Source organism: Solanum lycopersicum, chromosome 1, assembly GCF_036512215.1.
Source record: "Solanum lycopersicum chromosome 1, SLM_r2.1".
Classification (NCBI taxonomy): domain Eukaryota; kingdom Viridiplantae; phylum Streptophyta; class Magnoliopsida; order Solanales; family Solanaceae; genus Solanum; species Solanum lycopersicum.
This window is the reverse complement of record NC_090800.1, coordinates 84,435,081-84,453,826: the sequence shown is the minus strand read 5'-3', so window position 1 is coordinate 84,453,826 and position 18,746 is coordinate 84,435,081. Positions and strand designations below refer to the sequence as shown.

Sequence of the window (18,746 nt, the reverse complement as noted above, 5' to 3'; positions counted from 1 at the left end):
TTACATCAGTCAACACAAGCAATAACAACCATACTTGAAAAACGGATATATACGAGTCACTCATGGTGAAGGTTGGTGTACTCCAGTCAGTACTAATGATCAACTGAAATAAACCTTTCTTGAGCTCGATTCGTATTGTGATAAAACACATCATACAGGGAATACTTAGCTTGTTTAGGAATAACTATACCAGGATAGAATAAGCAATTATAAACTTGCCTCAGCTGACTTACACCGCTATGGCTACACGAATGTTATGTATAAACTTCTGCTCAATGTTAAATTCCATTCTAAACCATGTACAATTATTATACATGTACAAACACATAAACACAAATATACTAACTTCAAAACTTTCTCAAATAATCTGTTTTATTGAAGGAAATAACCAGACAAGAAGAACACAAATCCCAAAAGCAATCCACCATATATAAGCAGTGCCTTTTGGCCAGAAGTAAGAGTATTACCACCTAACCCATACTGCTGATTCTGGGCAAACCCAGCAATCTCCACACTCTTGCTATCAAAGAAACTCTTCGCAGCACCGCAAGTCGCACACCTCCAATCCTCCGGAAGCTTATCAAACGGCAACCCAGGAGGAATAGGATAAGAGGGGTCTCCAGTAGCTTCATTGTACTTGTACCCACAAGACCTACACTCATAAATCCCAGTATTCAGCACTGCAAACTTCTCCTCAAGCCTCCTACTGTCAAATTTCTCCTCCTCCTCCTGCTCCTGCTCGGATTCCGAAGTGGGTGTCTCGGTAATCGGTTGTTCTGAGATGGGTTTGTCTTCTTGGGAGACATCAATAGATTTGGGTTGTAGATTGAATTGGGGTTTTGGGTATCTGTAAAAAGATGAAACTGAGTGGGATTTGATGTGAAATGGTGGGAGTGTGAGATGGGTTTTGGTTTTTAGAGTGGATGGTTGTGTCAGTGAAGGTGATGAAGATAGGTTGAATGTGAAGGAAGCTCTACTAGTTGCTGAAGCCATTCAAGAAGGGTGCTTTTTCTTCTTCACTGTTGATTTGGATGAAAATGGATCAGTGGTGTTTGAACTTTGAGTTCTTGGAGGGGTTTTGGTGTGTGGGGGACATGTGGATAAAGAGTAACCAACCAAAAGGGATCCATCAAAAAGCATATGCCCTTTCAAATTTGGGGGAATTGGATAAGGTATAAATAAACTCATTTTTCTTTTCTGATTTTTTCTTTCTCACTAAAAAAAGTAAATTAGAAGAATTAAAACTCTCTATCAAAAAATTTTCTTATAGACTCAACTTTGAATGATTAGCTCTAATTAAGAATGAAATAGTATTTATCAAATGTCGCAGTAATAACATTTTTGAGTATTTGGTTGGAATTTGTATAATTGCATGTAAAAATAAAAAAGACTCATATTTCATTTACATATTTATTCAATTCATATTTGGATACGTTGTTTGTTATCATAATTTTTTTTGAGAATACCAAATGTCACATTATCAATGAAGTAGTATTATTCATTACGAAAGTATTTACTTTGAGTGACTTTATTTCTTTTCTCTCATTTATCTGCTATATAAACTAATCCAAAAGACATCATTTTTCTATAAAATACTTTTATATTACAAATTAGCTATAAGTATTTTCGCTATCCTAATTTCTTTCTATATATATTTATTATTGTCATATTTCTCTCTTTTTTATTTGTTAAGAATGTTTTGATATATTTTTTTATTAAAAAAAAAAGAGAAACTACATAAGTATTTTTAGATTATGATCAAAATTCTAGAGACACATATAAACTTAACTGAGTCTCGAAGGTAAGTGAAACGTGCACAAATTGGATGCATGTCATTTTCAATTAGTAACTTTATAATTAGTTAGTACACATATTTATGTATCATAAAACTTATATATATTTTATTACTTTTGTTTCTTTCATTGTAAAATATTTATTTTAATTTATTTCTTTAAATTTTTTCAATTAATTTATTATCTTTTCACTTTAAATTTTTTAATAAATTGTGTATATTTAAAAAATAATTTTAAATTGTCATTTACTTTTAATGTTTTAATATGTTTATGTTTTATCTGATTTTCTTCACTTCTTTTCATATTCATTCAAAATTAACTTATTTTAAATACAAGACATTTGAAATCAAATCAAAACGAAAGATAAAGAAAATAAACTCAATAGAAAAATAAAAGAGAAAAAAATGAATATAAGTAAAAAGAAATAGTTTCGATACAAGGTAAAAAAAATGTATTAACTTAATTTAAATACAAAATAAAAAATAAAAATATTTTTTAAAAAAACTATTATTTAAAAAATACGAAATATTTTTTAAAAAAGTTAAGAAATATTTTTTATTTATTTTAGAAAATATTTTTTAATTAAAAAAAATAAAAAAATTATCTATTTGTACACAAGAAGGGCTAGTGTGTACAAACACAACCAACTTGGGTGGTTGAAAGTGTCACATCAACACAAAAGGTGCACAAAAATATGAATAAAATTAGCTCAGTGGTAGTAAGATATTTATCAAATTAAAGTGTGTCACTGGAATTTCGGTTATAGATTGGAGAGGTACTTATACACTATCCTTTAAAAAAATAACAAACTCACTCAACGTGAGTTATCTCAACTGGCGTTGTTGAGATCAAGACCAAATATTATGTTGCGGGATGAACTCTAGGGGTGGACATGTATATGTTCTATATTTGAGCTAATGTTAGAAATATATATTTCTTCAAGTCCGGATATAAATATTTACATGCATTTATTAATTTTAGAGTAGGAATTTATCAATATATTCATAATATTATAGATTATATTATCGAATTTAGCTTTATATTCTTCTTGCTCTATTTTTTTTTTAAAAAAAATAATTAATTAAATATTAAATATTTCTAAAAAAATTAAATGACCATTTTCGTTCACAAAATTAATATTGTTCCTCTAATAATTTATGCTGAGGAACTAAATTACTATGCAATCAGTAATGCTTTAATGCAAAAAAAACAAACATATTTTTTAGAATTTCAAATGTTAATTTAAAATTTACAAGTAATTTAACGTGGTTCATGTATTATTAAAAAATCAGCCATTAATTTACACTTATCTAACTTTTGTCTATTTATGATAAAAATATTTATCCTTATTTATTTATTTATTTTTGGGAAATGGTATTTTTAGTTCTTGTGTTAAGACTATATTCTTATTTTAGACCTCGTGTGATCTAAGTTAGCATTATTAACCTTCAATTATATCAAGTAAGTGATTTTAGTCCTTCAATTTACAGATTCAAAAAAAATTAACAGAGAGTTTACCTCTAAAAGGGACAGTTTGGGTATTTCCTTTTTTATTTTCTCTCTTTTAAGAACAAGCTAAGTATTCCTCGTCTCTATCTAGAAGACCAAGTCCGTCAATTTGAGCTACAATTTCAAAAACCAACTTGATAGGCATTAACCCTCCCTCTCACACCGACGAACGATAAATTATGCAACAAATGATTTTTTTATAAATAAAAAGCTGCTTTCTCAAGCAATCACTATAAAATATCCGAATTACCTCTTTTAGTAGTGAACTCTCTGTTAATTTTTTTGGATCTGTTTGTTGAATGATTAAAATCACTCACTTGATACAATTAAAGGTTAATAGTGCTAAGTTAAATAACACAAGAACTAAAATAAGAAATTAGCTCTCATTTTGAGAAAGGCAAGTTCAATGTTTCAACTTTTGATACTATTTCATATTTTAAGTTGTAACTTCGTTGATGCTCTATTTCTTTATTCTAAAAAAAAAATTAATTAGGTAAGATCAATACTTGATATGATTGATTATTAATTGTAGCCTTCATTTTATTTTATCAATTCTATTTTTATTTTTTATCCTTTTTTCTTTGAACTTTGTCTTGCAGGTATTAAATATGAGATAAGAATATACATATATTAATTTGTATTAACAATTCTAGTATTTTAAAGTACTAAACATTATCATCTTTTATTTCATTCGGAGGAAAGATATTCTGCTATCATATTTAAATTTGTTATTGATATCCAAGATATCGAGCAGATACCAAATATTAAAACTATTTTTGTTTGAAAATGAATGGTATTCATGTGTAATTATAAAACTATTTTTAATACACGATAATTTGAAATAATTTATGTCAATTTAGATGGATACACGTGCGTTAATTTATGTCAATTTAAATGGATACACGTATAACGCACGTGTTCAAAGACTAGTATAATTATAAATATAATTTTTATTGTATACTTTTTATATAAAAAGATCAAAAGCATAGAATTTAGTGAGTTAAAAATTAAATAATTAATCAAATATCATAAGAATTAAATTATAATTAATCATTGATCGGTGAACTAAAAATTAAATTATTTCAAAGTATATGTGGTATTTGGTGGTTTGACTTGAAATGATAATAACGTGAAGATTTTTTAATGATACAAGTGAGGGTCATAATGAAACCGAAGGTTATTTTTGTAATTTCGGTCGAATCATCTTTTTACTTAATGAGAATTTGTGTGTTATTGTCATTATCATCTTTATTTCATTTGGAGAAGATATTTTGCTATCACATTTAAATTTGTTATTGATCCCAATTATCGAGTAATTCCAAATATTTAAACTATTTTTGTTTGAAAATGAATGGTATTCATGTAATGTATTATAAAACTATTTTTAATACAACAATAATTTGAAATAATTTATGTCAATTTAGATGGATACATGTGCGTTAATTTATGTCAATTTATATGGATATATGTGCAACGCACGTGTTCAAAGACTAGTATAATTATAAATATAGTTTTTATATATACTTTCTATATAAAGAGATCAAAAGCGTAGATTTCAGTGAGTTAAAAATCAAATATATTTAATCAAATATTATAAGAATTAAACTTATAATTAATCATTAATCAACAAATTTAAATTTAAATTATTTCAAAGTATATGTGGTATTTGGCGGTTTGACTTGAAATGATAATAACGTGAAGATTTTTCAATGATACAAGTAAGGGTCATAATGACACCGACAGTTATTTTTGTAATTTCGATCTAATCATCTGTCTACTTAATGAGAGTTTGTGTGTTATTGTCGTCAAAATATGAGGGTTCCATCCGTTACATTCTATGTTTCTTCGCTTTTTCTCTCTTGAGCTCTCCGCCTACCCTCTTTCTTTCTATCGTTCTTTAGGGTTGGATCTTCATATTTCTCTCTAACATTTGGTATAATTCTTCGTTGGTTCATCTTTATTTCTTTTTTACTTTCAATCTCATTGAATCTAGTTTGAAGTTTCATTATAAAACTAGTTTGTGATTTTAGTATAATTTTGTTCTTAGATTTGTTACTTATGTAGTTTTGATGTGTTTTTTTCTTCTTTTCTCTTCTTGCACTCTTTATAGTTATAAGTATTCAATGATGTTCTTTGATGATATAAGTGTGATTTGTAAGGAAAATGAAGGTTATATCTATTGTTCTTAAGGGTTAGATCTTTAGATTTCTCTCTAACATTTGATATAATTCTTTGTTGATTTGTCTTTATTTTCTTTTCACCTTCAATCTCATCGCATCTAGCTTTAAGTTTCATTATAAATCTAGTTTGCGATTTCAGTAAAATTTTGTTCTTAAATCTGTTGCTTGTATAGTTTTTATGTGTTTTTTCTCTTCTCTTTTTTACTTGCACTGTTTACAGTTATAAGCATTTTTGTGATGATATAAGTAGTTCGTGCGAAAAATAAATTTTATATTTATCATTTTTTAGGGTTTGATCTTTAAATTTCTCTCTAACATTTGGTATAATTCTTTGTTTATTCATCTTTATTTCCTTTTCACCTTCAATCTCATCGCATCTAGCTTGAAGTTTCATTATAAATCTAGCTTGCAATTTCATTATAATTTTGTTCTCAGATCTGTTACTCTGTAGTTTTGATGTGTTTTTTCTCCTCTTCTTTTCTTTTACTCTTTACCGTTATAAGTATTCAATAATATTTTTTGATGATATATGTGTGGTTTGTCAGGAAAACGAAAGTAATATATATAACTTCAACTGGATCTGGCTATCTCACACTACACTTGGAGAGTTTCAGTGTCATCGTCATCAAAATGAGTCATTCATCCGTTACATTCTATGTTTTTTTGTTTTTTCTCTCTCGTGTTCTCCGCCGCCCATTTTTCTTTATATCGTTCTTGAGAGTTTGATGTTTAGACTTCTCTCTAACATTTGTTTTGATTCATCTTTATTTCCTTTTCACTTTCAATCTCATTGCATCTAACTTGAAGTTTCATTATAAATCTAACTTGCGGTTTCATTATAATTTTGTTCTCAGATCTGTGTTTTTTCTCTTCTCTTTTTTTCTTTTATTCTTTACCGTTATAAGTATTAATTCAATGATATTCTTTGATGATATACGTGTGGTTCGTCAGGAAAATGAAGGTAAAATCTATAATTTCAATTGGATTCGGCTATCTCATACTACATTTGGAGAGTTTCAGTGTCATCGTCATCAAAATATGAGTCATTCCATCCGTTACATTCTATGTTTCTTTATTTTTTCTCTCTCGTGTTCTCCGCCGCCCCTTTTTCTTTATATCGTTTTTGAGGGTTTGATGTTTAGACTTCTCTCTAACATTTGTTTTGATTCATCTTTATTTCCTTTTCACTTTCAGCCTCATCACATCTAGCTTGAAGTTTCATTATAAATCTAGCTAGCGGTTTTATTATAGTTTTGTTATCAGATCTGTGTTTTTTCTCTTCTCTTTTTTTCTTTTACTCTTTACTGTTATAAGTATTAATTCAATGATATTCTTTGATGATATACGTGTGGTTCGTCAGGAAAATGAAGGTAATATCTATAATTTCAATTGGATTCAACTATCTTATACTACATTTGGAGAGTTTCAGTGTCATCGTCATCAAAATATGAGTCATTCCATCCGTTACATTCTATGTTTCTTTGTTTTTTCTCTCTCGTGTTCTCCGCCGCCTCTTTTACTTTATATCGTTTTTGATGGTTTCATCTTTAGACTTCTCTCTAACATTTGTTATAATTCTTTGTTGATTCATCTTTATTTCCTTTTCACTTTTAATCTCAACGTATCTAACTTGAAGTTTCATTATAAATCTAGCTTGCGGTTTCATTATAATTTTGTTCTCAGATCTGTGTTTTTTCTCTTCTCTTTTTTTCTTTTACTCTTTACCGTTATAAGTATTAATTCAGTGATATTCTTTGATGATATACGTGTGGTTCGTCAGGAAAATGAAGGTAATATCTATAATTTCAATTGGATTCGGCTATCTCATACTACATTTGGAGAGTTTCAGTGTCATCGTCATCAAAATATGAGTCATTCCATCCGTTACATTCTATGCTTCTTTATTTTTTCTCTCTCGTGTTCTCCGCCGCCCCTTTTTCTTTATATCGTTCTTGAGGGTTTGATGTTTAGACTTCTCTCTAACATTTGTTTTGATTCATCTTTATTTCCTTTTCACTTTCAGCCTCATCACATCTAGCTTGAAGTTTCATTATAATTCTAGCTTGCGATTTCATTATAATTTTATTCTCAATTTTGTTAATTATGTAGTTGTGATGTGTTTTTTGTCAATCCGTTCTTTTGTTTTACTCTTTACCGTTATAAGTTTTTAATGATATTCTTTGATAATATACATATATTTCGTAAGGAAAAAGAAGGTTATATATATAATTTCAATCAGATCCAGCTATCTTATACTACATTTTAGAGTTTTAGTGTCATCGTCATCAAAATATTAGTTGTTATATTGATGTTTATTTGCTTTCCTTCTCTCGTGTTCTTCTCTCTATTTTTTTTTACGATTTGATTTTTAGATTTTTCTCTAACATTCGGTTTAATTTTTTTGCAGATTCATCTTTATTTTTTTTTCTCCATCAATTTCATCGCTTCTAGCTTGAGATTTCACAATAATTCTATTTCACATATGTTATTCGCATTGTTTTGGTGAGTTTTCCTTTTCTCTTTTTCTCTTACACCATCTTATAATTACAAGTGTTCAATGAATGTTATATAATTTTCGTGTTTACTTCATTTTTTCTTTATCATATACGTGCATCTTAATATTAATAAAAATAATGAATTTGCAATTGATTTTTTTCTCTTCTTTCCATAATTTATCTTTTTTAATATTAAAAATGTATAATTAACATGAGAGAAAATAAGATACAAGACATATCTTTTTGATAAATACCAAAGATGATGTTTGTTGGATACGTAGGCAAACTTTATAATGAAATCAATTTAAAGAAATTTTTGAACCCCTTCCCTTCATTTTATTCTCTATAATCTCTCATAAAAATTGTGTTAGGTTGCTTTTTGATAAACAAGTTTGTTATGAATTTTTTTATGATATGCTATAAGAATTTTTGAATAATTAATTGATGATTTGGATTTACAGGTAGAACTTTGGCCACGGAAGGATTGACAAATTCGAATACGAGATGGCCTGGAATTAACGGTTGTTTATGAGGTATGAAAAAAAATTGTATTTAATTTAACAATAACGGATATTTTGATATAAGTAAAAGTTATTAGACACTAGCAAATAAATTAACAAAAAAATTAAAAAGAATAAGAGAAAGAACTCAAGAAGCCTTAATAATCATATATATCTCTGATAACTATCGCACTGTACTTTTGTTGATCATTAAATTGTATTATATTATAATTTAGACTAATGTTAAATATATATTCTTTTGTTTTTCATTCAGTGTATTCGATATTTCCATTAAAGTTCAAGATGCAAGTCTTACATTGAAGGATAAAAATATTTCCTAACAAAGGTAACTTTATATTTGAGGAATAAACGCCATGGGTAAGTGCTATACTTTTCAATTTGTTCTCCTCCAAAACTTACTTTAAGGTTAGCATGCACCCTGCTCTGTTAATTTGAATATTTGAGTTTTTTTTAACTATGTTGGTAATAAAATTAAATTTTTATTTAAGCAATTTTTTTTTAATAATATAATATTTTTTTAAAAATATTTATATAAGCATCTTCTTTTAGTTATTCAATCGAAGCATTTACAAAGGTTCTAATATGCTATCAATTTTGAGGGAAAAAACTCATTTACGTTATTTATTTATAAAAATTTGATTCATATATATCATTTTTGTTTGAGTAAAAGAATCATTCGTGACTTTATTTATTAAGTGAAATAACATAGATAAACTAATTTTTTAACGAATGAAATAGCAAAATCATCGATTACAAAGCTATGTTTAAACAAAAAGGTTAATTGGGAATTTGAGATAGGATACAGGTTAATATGTGATGAAATGATCTCCTAGTAAATAGCGACTAATAAATATTTGTTAATTTTAATATAAAATTTGATTACTTGAAAAAGGTTTAAATTATACATCGAACATTGAGAAGAGATTTAGTTATGTCCGTTATTAAAAGTTTGGTTCATCTACGTCATTTCTGTTTGAAAAAATGTTCATTTATGTTGTTATTTGTCAACTGAAATGACATAAATGAATCAAACTTTTAAGTGATGGGATGACAAAATCATCTATTATGTGACTCTTGTCATGATTCATCATTGGAGCGGTAGAATCTCCGGTGGAGGCACGGGCAACCGATATGGCCACCTCACTGGCAATGGAGGGAGAAGACTTAGAGTCTTCATCACTTTCCACGTCCATGTCAACCTCATAATCGAGGTTGTCAGTGTTGTAGGACGGAGAAAAACTAGAATCCTACTCACCATCCACAATAATGACAATCTCGATTATGATGTAGATATAGACGTGGAGGGTGATGATAACTCTAACTTTTCTCTCTCCATTGTCGATAAGGTGACCATAGCGGTCGCCAGTGTCTCCACCGGAATTTTGCACCTCTAATGATGAATTATGGCAAGAGTCCTAGAATTGATGATTTATCATTCCAGTCGTTAAAAGTTATAGACTGAGCCAAACTTTTAACAAAATGACATGATTAAGTCTTGTATCAAAATTCGATAATATATTTAATCCTTTTTTTAAGTTAAATTTTTAATTAAAATTAACTAGAGTAATATTTGTTAGTCGATGAACAAAGTATGATTTCATCACATATTAACTTCTATTTATCTCAATTAAATTAGGGAACCCTTTTGTTTATAAAATATTTAATTTTCTTTAACTAAGTCAACGTACCCTTTTAATTATGAGTGAAAAGTGAAGTAGGTGAGAGGAGACCTTTAAAAAAAAAAATGCTCACCGGGCACCGGCTTAGTAGGGAACCCGGTAAATGCTACCGGCTACAACGCGCCGATCTAGTGAATCATTGTACCAAATTAAGTCTTTCACGAAACTAACCTCAAATTATTAACCAATAGCTTGTGACCATCTGTCTTTACTATTGTGACCATGTGTCTTTACTTTCGGCCTAACCTCTTGCGCCGCACTCTGTTTACTACTTTTACCTTAGCCCACTGAACCTAGAGCCCCACACCCTTCTAAAATCTCCTCCTCTCTTCATCAGAAAAAAAGAAAAGAAAAAAACATTGTTCTTTCCACCATGGATTCTGTACCAAATCGTCATCACCAGGCATCCTATGACAACCTCGATTACGAGGTTGATATGGATGTGGAAGGCGATGAGGATTCCACCTCTTCCCCCTCCATCGCCGGTGAGGTGACCATAGCCGTCGCCGGCGTGTCCACAGGAGATTCCGGAGCTGGAATGATGAATCCGGGCAAACGCCCAAGGATTGACGACTTCGCCATTCCGGTCATTCTGCCCGGAGCGGTAAAGAAGCCATCGGCTGGTTTTGACGAGTCTCGGAAGCTTTTCCAGAGGCTTTGGACGGATGAAGACGAGATTGAGCTGTTGCGTGGATTTTTGGACTACACCACCCAGCGGGGCTTGAACACGTCTTCCCCGCAGCACCATTACGACACGACTGCTTTTTATGAGCAGATCAAGAGCAAATTTCAGCTGGATTTTAACAAAAACCAGCTTGTGGAGAAACTCCGCCGACTGAAGAAGAAGTACAGGACTGTGGTGAGCAAGATGGGATCTGGGAAGGATTTTGTTTTTAAAAGTGCTCATGATCAGGTAACTTTCGATATTTCTAACAGGATCTGGAGTACTGGAGGTTCTTATGCCCGTAGTAGCCCTGGAGGAGGTTCTGTTGGTTTCTCCGCCCCACCGCTAGAAGATGGGGGTGTTGGATTGGGATTGGAGGAGGACTTGGATGTTAACCCTAACCCGAATCCTGATTCAATTGTGCTTTATCATAGCCCTAAGTTTAACCTTAACTCTAACCCTAATGGAATTGCCATCAAAACCCCAAGATCACATAAAAGGTCCCCAATACCTTTAGAAGCTGTTAAAGTTGAGCATCAGCCTTTTCAGCCACCTGGGATTCGCATTAATGTGCAAATGCCGGCCACAAACTCCAACCCAGTAGCAGCTGTCCCTGCTGCACCACCAGTGTCTGGAGTTGCTGCACCACAGGTGTCTGGAGTTGCTACACCACCTGTTGGTGGAACTGCTGCACCTTTGGTGGCTGGAGTTGCTGCACCAGCTCCCACCACGGGGGCTGCTTCTGTGCCTAACCTTATTGAGGAAACAGTGAGGAACTGTGTGTCACCTATTTTCAAGGAGCTGTTGAACAATGTGGCCAATTTGAATGGGTCTGCTAGAGGGTTTGGCTTTGGCTTTGGAGGAATTGGGATGAGTCCGATGGGGCTGGGGATGAGTCCAATGGGGCTGGGGTTTGGGGGAGGTGCAATGAGCATGGAAATGATGAGGGATGAGAAATGGAGGAAGCAACAGATGCTGGAGCTGGAGGTGTATTCGAAGAGATTGGAACTTGTTCAGGATCAGGTGAAAGCACAATTGGAGGAGCTGAGATCAATGGGAAGTAACACTTGAAAATGTTGCTTTTCTAATGTATACAACTTATTGAAATAATTCTAGTTGATAATTTTACCCCAGGATGTTAATGACAGTGGATGGTTTAGGTAATGTAGTAGGCTTTTGGTTGCTAAATAATGACTTCTAATATTAGTTTTCAGTCAGCTGCCTGTTTGCAGACTTCGTTGCAACATAGATGTTTCGTCTATTTTGTAAATAGAAATGGAAATGATACAAAGACCAAAATGTTGGGTTAGTGTCAGTTCTTCTTGCCTCTGATTTAAATCCCTGCTGCTTACTCTTTTTCTTTTTAACGATTGCTAAAAGTGGAGTGCAGCAATCTTTATGTCTCTGCTGTAGCTTGTGCCTGATTCTGCAGAATCTATTGCTTCATAGTCTAGCGTTGTAAATTTTGGATAACGCTTCAGTTCTCTTGAGAAACGTTAGGTACTACTTAGCGAGCGAATTGATGTGGTATAGATTTATGGATGGAATCAAATTTGCAGTATTTACTAGCAAAGGTATTTGGTTATTGGGAAAATAATCAATATACTTTTAATGTCGAATCAGGATTAATTAGGATAGAATTGGGTTGAACTCTTCTTTGGTATCAAGGTAATAGCTATGAATAGTCATTGACTTCCACAAGCTGATTTTTGTTAAAATCCAGCTGAAATTTGCTCTTGATCTGCTCATAAAAAGCAGTCGTGTCGTAATGGTGCTGCGGGGAAGACGTGTTCAAGCCCCGCTGGGTGGTGTAGTCCAAAAATCCACGCAACAGCTCAATTTCGTCTTCATCCGTCCAAAGCCTCTGGAAAAGCTTGCGAGACTCGTCAAAACCAGCAGATGACTTTTTGCCACTTCGGGCAGAATGTCCGGGATGACAAAGTCGTCAATTAGTTAAATGCTTTCTAAAAGAAAGCTAATACAAGATAAACGATATGGATAAAAAAGGAACAATTTACACCAGGATTTCACTGATAAACTTGCCATATTTAAAGTAGTTTAATGAAGTGACTATATTCTAGTTAATTACTACTATTAATTAACACAAGTCTTGACTTGATGTTAATGAAGTCATCCCGCATGTCGTACGTTTGTGTTTTTTTGTTTTTTTTTTACTTTCTTTTTGTATATAAAAAAGGGGTGAAAATGATACTTGTATGGTTTTTGCAGGAACAATATTTGCCTAAGACCTCCTGTTTACTGATAATCAAAGAAGAATCATAAAATGCGATAAATATCCCTCCCCATGTTAAGTTCAACAGATAGATACAATTTCAGAAAATGTGTCTGAGAAATATTATGTATAATTCAGAGAAAAACATTAATTAGTTTATTAACATCAGGATCAGTAATGAGATGAGATAGCAGTAGTTTTTCTTCTTCTCTCAATAAAGGGAGAACTTTTCTTTGGTCTTCTCAAATACTTGCTCGGCTATTAGGGCTCCTTTACCATCAGCTTTCTGGATCTCTAACTGAGCTTTCTGATAGAATCCAGTACCTCTGAGAGCGTCTGCAATGAAATCGTCAAACCCAATGGCAATTGCAGCTTCAGCTTTGGCTCCATATACCAACCTCTGTGCAAACAACACAAGGTAGAAGCGTCAGTGTTGTTGAAACGACAAGGAGACACTTCAGTTCGAAAGAATAAAATTATGGTAAAAAGAATCTTATGGCATGAATGTATACCTTGATGCGTGATAGATGGATAGCACCAAAGCACATTGGACAAGGCTCACAAGAAGCATATATCTCACAATCTGCAAGCTCAATTCGATTGAGCTTCTTACATGCCTGAAGACGTGTTAAGACCGATGAACAAGAAAGCAGGACATCAGAAAAATGCTTTTACCACAAAACTTGCAGTTCAATAAAATAGACAAGGGGAATTATGCATGTCACATGACAAGGTAATACTTAACTATCCCTTCTTTGTCTACTTATGCATTTTTCATGATTGACCCTCACAACTCAGAACTACTTCATTAGTTCATCAGGTATCTTATTCTAACCTCAATAATTTCCCGTTAGTTAATTAGAGAAATCTAATGCATCATATGATTGCACTTATTTTTCAATCTATGCATCTCTAAAGGTATAACATGAAAACTTCTTGACATCATTCCACTGCTTGCTAAGTGGAGATGTCCAATCGATTTATCATATATTTGCTACTTACAGCAGCCAGTAATTTAATTTTTGACAGGAAACTTGTCTAATGGAGAGAGGATCATAAAAGGACAGCAAACTTAAGAAAACAAAACAAAGCTGATGAGAAGTAGCAAATCCCAGCATAAAAAGGCATCCCCGCTTTCATTGCTCACACTTCAAATAAACACCAGCAGGGAAGTTTTCAAGTCATTCAGAACTGAACAGGTAAACTGACAAAAATTTCACATAACTGGGTCCAGAATTCCATTAGAAGGTATCAAATATGCTTAAAGAAAGAAAAGTAGTAACGGAGAGGATATCCCAAACCACAGTCATTTCACAGTTCCATTATATGTGTTCATACCCAGCACTCATGCCAAAGGTAACCATTGGAGAAGTCTGGGCTCTATAAACCTGTCACTATACTTGTATTCATTTTCTTCTCCTAATTTTTTCCACGAGTTGCTATTTAAACCTGATGTATCCAACCAAGATACACAAAGGAGGAAAATAATGAGTAGCCATGGGCTTTAATAGTTGTTTAGTTGAGGTGTTTGCAAGCTTCCCTGCACACCATCATTATCTAAACAAACAAACAAACCAAAACTTTAGCTGCTATAAAGCCACAACATATCCCCTCCACAACCTCCGACGGAAAGACAAAAAATATCTGAATGGAGGAGAAGGGTTAGGTAGGTTGACAAACAGCATAAAGATATCCTCATGGCAGTGAATTCATTGTTATGCCCGGCTAGAGAGGAATTATTTTAGAGGATTCATATAGTCAACCCCGGCTTTGTTTGGTATTAAGTAGCAGTTGATTAATTGAATGTTCTTATATCTATGTGAGAGCTGGCCAATCCAAAGTAGCCAGTCACTTTGCTCACTTCATACTACAATACTTAATTCTCACTCTCCTAGCATCCTAGACTGAGTGGTAGACCTGCCGTGCAATACTAATGTCTAACAACAGTTATTGGTGAGGAAATTGCTCTTTTGACTGTAATTATGTTGTCCAGTAATCTCCGGTATCAAAATAGCACACAAGTTCCTTGGACCTTTTACCTCCTTCAACCAATGGGTTAAGAAGTGATTTCTCTGAACAAACATACAGTTCAAGGAGGAGAAAAGGAGCTGCAGGAACTTGAGCAGATCAAATTCTGAACATGCATTACACAAATGATGTGCGGGGAATACAATATAATCCCTCTGTCACAACTTAATATCCTACATTCTGTTTTAGTTTATCCAGGTATTGTGTCTGCTTTCTCAAAAGGGTCTCTGATAGCTTTCTCCATTCACCAACCTCTCTTCCAGTATTTAACAATCAAAGAGTACCATAAGACCCAAGTGTGTCAAGAGATTTGACTTTTTTTTCTTTACCATTGGTCTCCACTTCTATCTAAATACAATAGAATTGTGTCCCAATTAATTTTTTATCATATACAAGGGAGGGGGTTACAAGGTGGGGAATCGAACCCCCAACCAACGAGGTGAACTTTAGCCAACAACCTGGTCTACTAGGAATCCCGTCCAATCAGTTTGATAATAAAAATTTGGGACGGAGATATAATAGTTTGTTGCAGTGCTGGATGGTAAGCTACAGAAGCATAACCATTACAAGCTAGTTGTTGAATTCCTAAATGTAACAAGAATTTACAGCTAAACACATTTCTGTTAAATATTTTCTGCACGTTAGAAAGAAAAAGCTTGGATATAGTGTCATGTTATAGCAATATAGATTGAGGAATAAAAATTCTTCAATGAGAGAAGATATTGACTGACAGCTAAAACACGTCTGTTAAATAAATTCTTCACTGTAGGGAGATAAACCTTGAATGGATTCAATGTCATATTGTAGCAATACAGAATGAGGATCAGAAAACAGTTGGGCATATAAAGAGCATAACCCAAGGTGGTCAATAAAGTGTGTTGAAACCATGAGATCTCCGGTTCAAAATCCAGGGGAGGCAAATCACTAGATGGTTTCTTCCCAGTCCAAGCCTTGGTGGACAAACTTATTCAGTATTTGTGTTGGTGTGAGGTAGCAGATACCTTGTGAAATTAGTTGAAGTGGGTACAAGATGGCCCAAATACCAGAGTCTATATTGCTTGGATCCACAATAAATCGACATGTGTGTCTCATCCTCCAAAAGTAGTGCATTTTTGGAGGATCTGACACGGGTGCCAGCAATATTTTTGGAGAATCTGAACAATCTAGACCATGGGTATCACAAAAACAAAGAGCATAACAATACTTGTTGTGCCAGTCTAGCAGAATAGTTTGATATGACACAGGGTCACGACATTGGCGCGAGTTAATTCTACATGCCCAAGGATAACAAGGTCATACGGTTCCAGAAAATGGAAACAGTGATCAGCATCATCAGACAATTGAACATGAAGAATGGATTGGAAAAACAACTCAAAATGAAAAATGACAGTAGTCAACACCAACAACATGATGCAGCCAGCATATTATTGCAAGCGGATCATCCATTGAATCCACAAGAATCTCAAAGTGCATAACAAATCACGGAGAAGGAACACTAACCTCTCTTACTGCCGTAACCTCTGCATGAGCTGTGGGGTCAGTATGCTTCAAAACCATGTTGTGGCAGCTAACAACTACTTCATCATTGCAAACAACAACTGCACCAAATGGGCCTCCATCTCCACATTCTACACCTTTGTAAGCTTCTTCGACTGCTTGTGTCAAGAATTTGTGGTCTCTGTCCCGTACAGCTGATGAAATCCCCGAGGACAAAGAGAAGTTAAACATTTATTCTTTTTCTTCTTTAAAAACAAATTTTAACATTTACTCAAATATACATTGCTGATGAAAAAATTATATCAGAAAGAAATCAAATAAAGAAAATGCAAAGGACCATCTAGCAACATATATGTCCATCTTGATTTCAAGTAAAATAGATAAAGAGAGTGCAAAAGAAAAAAGAGACATTTGACTGGATGCAAACAATATTTTAGATGCAGAAAGGTATAGAGAATGAAGACATATCTTGACAGCATATAATTAGAATAAAATTCTTTCAACGCGTGTAATGAAGGAATACTAACAAACAAGTTTCATACTAATACAATGTGTAAGGCATTGAGATCAAAGACTATATACAAATTGTGGAATTTCAGATTACCTTCTTGGTGACCAGCAAATGCAGAGGCTACTGAGATAGTTCCATCCTTAGCTTCAACAACTGCTCAATGAAGACAAGAAGTTAAGAAAAAAATAAAACAACTTGATAGTTTTTTTATAAAAAAAAAACTGAAAAAATTCCATGTGCCAAATACCACTAAGACTGCAGCCATATGGAGGTCTAACACTTCTCCACATTTTGACAAAATAACAACAACAACATGCCCAGTGTAGTCCAACACAATGAGGTCTGTGGAGAGCAGTGCATACGCATACCTAACCTTTACCTCTAACTCAGTCCAACACACTGGGCTCTGTGGAGGGTAGTGTGCATGCATACCTAACCTTTACCTCTAACTTAGAATCTATGGACAAAATAAAAAAGACTAATCATGCTGCCAACCTTTACCTCTAACTTAGAACCTTTACACAAAATAAAAAGGACTAATCATGCTGCCGTAGAGCTCATAAACATGCTACACTACTCAGTAAAGCACTAGCAACGCGCCATTGCAGGCTAAAAGTAGAAAACAATACGACTTGATAGCGAAGCAAGTTCAGATCAAAATACACCATGATCCCACATAATCAGGAAGTCGAACATTATGAATTCTGTACCTATGTCAGGCACGATCAGAACAAAACGAACAGATCGCAATTCATAATTCAACTGATCCTAAATCCCAACTATAAAACGGTGAACTCTAATTCAGTCAACCCACAGAACCCCCGAAACCAGATCATACCCAGATACCAACAACCAAACCCCATCAACAAAAATAGATTGAAGATCCAAGATTAACCCACAAAACTCAATAACACATACACTGGTGGGAAAACAAAAAAAGAACCCCATATTAATCAAAATTCTACCCAGAAAAAGCAACCAAAAAACCATCATCACACACTTAAGAATATTCCAAGAAAGATATAAATACCATAAATATCACTTACCATTTGCTTCTTCCATAGTGAATCGAATTTCAGACTCAAAGAACAGCAATTTGGGCAAAATGGATACTCTTTGAAAAAGGGGCAAAAAAATGGGTTAGTTGTTGGGGAATGGAAGGAGGAGAGTTGTATATATATACACAATGATGAATGAATGTATACAGATAGGATTAAACGTGTAAACTTGGAAAGTCAAAAACGAACCACGTATTATATTTTATATATTCGGTGACGTATCGATCAATTTGGTAAAAAATCATTACGTTTTAAATTTAAATATTACAAAACATAATATTATTAATTTTCCTTCAAGATTTATTTATCTTTTTTTATAAAATGAAAATTATTTTTTAAAAATTAATTAAGATACGTAAAATTTAAATCGAACTAAAATTTTAGAGAAGACGCAAGAAGGATGTTTTTAATTGGATTGTCCCTTAAAAAGCGGTGGATGTGACCAAAATATTTTTGGACTCTTTTGTTCGGAGTTAGTTGCGTGGGTAACATGCAATTCTTACTTCTTGTCTCTTCTGTTTTTTTTTTCTTTTTTCTTTTTGTTATTTATAATTTATAAAATATATTTTGAGTTTAAA

At 32.8% G+C, this 18,746-nt stretch overlaps 3 protein-coding genes and 1 long non-coding RNA gene across 4 annotated transcripts; 2 read left to right on the top strand and 2 right to left on the bottom strand.

Annotated features, from left to right (window-relative positions):
* Positions 1-254: 254 nt before the first annotated feature.
* Positions 255-2,276, bottom strand: LOC101245698 (uncharacterized). The gene has a single exon (XM_004230079.5). It carries the CDS (start codon positions 991-993, stop codon positions 373-375), a length of 621 nt encoding a protein of 206 aa, XP_004230127.1. The 5' UTR covers positions 994-2,276; the 3' UTR covers positions 255-372.
* Positions 2,277-3,068: 792 nt separating this feature from the next.
* Positions 3,069-13,432, top strand: LOC104644371 (uncharacterized). Its single transcript, XR_738248.4, has 4 exons — positions 3,069-7,984; positions 8,439-8,510; positions 8,752-8,823; positions 13,071-13,432. It is a non-coding gene; the product is annotated as an uncharacterized lncRNA (long non-coding RNA).
* On the top strand, positions 10,168-12,156 carry LOC101245401 (probable transcription factor At5g28040). The gene has a single exon (XM_004230078.5). It carries the CDS (start codon positions 10,551-10,553, stop codon positions 11,910-11,912), a length of 1,362 nt encoding a protein of 453 aa, XP_004230126.1. The 5' UTR covers positions 10,168-10,550; the 3' UTR covers positions 11,913-12,156.
* On the bottom strand, positions 13,102-18,259 carry LOC101244906 (nucleoside deaminase superfamily protein). Its single transcript, NM_001329626.1, has 5 exons — positions 18,157-18,259; positions 17,204-17,263; positions 16,603-16,793; positions 13,587-13,691; positions 13,102-13,474 (listed from the first exon to the last, which is right to left on the bottom strand). Exons 1-5 carry the CDS (start codon positions 18,170-18,172, stop codon positions 13,286-13,288), a joined length of 561 nt encoding a protein of 186 aa, NP_001316555.1. The 5' UTR covers positions 18,173-18,259; the 3' UTR covers positions 13,102-13,285.
* Between the last annotated feature and the right edge of the window lie 487 nt (positions 18,260-18,746).

Excerpts from the sequence above, each read along its gene's own strand:
- LOC101245698 (XM_004230079.5), bottom strand. The coding sequence starts at position 993 with ATGGCTTCAGCAACTAGTAGAGCTTCCTTCACATTCAACCTATCTTCA.
- LOC101245401 (XM_004230078.5), top strand. The coding sequence starts at position 10,551 with ATGGATTCTGTACCAAATCGTCATCACCAGGCATCCTATGACAACCTC.
- LOC101244906 (NM_001329626.1), bottom strand. Across the intron at positions 13,692-16,602 it reads AGGTTACGGCAGTAAGAGAG|GCATGTAAGAAGCTCAATCG; the intron begins GTTAGTGTTCCT and ends ACACGTCTTCAG. Across the intron at positions 13,475-13,586 it reads TCCATCTATCACGCATCAAG|AGGTTGGTATATGGAGCCAA; the intron begins GTATACATTCAT and ends TTGTTTGCACAG.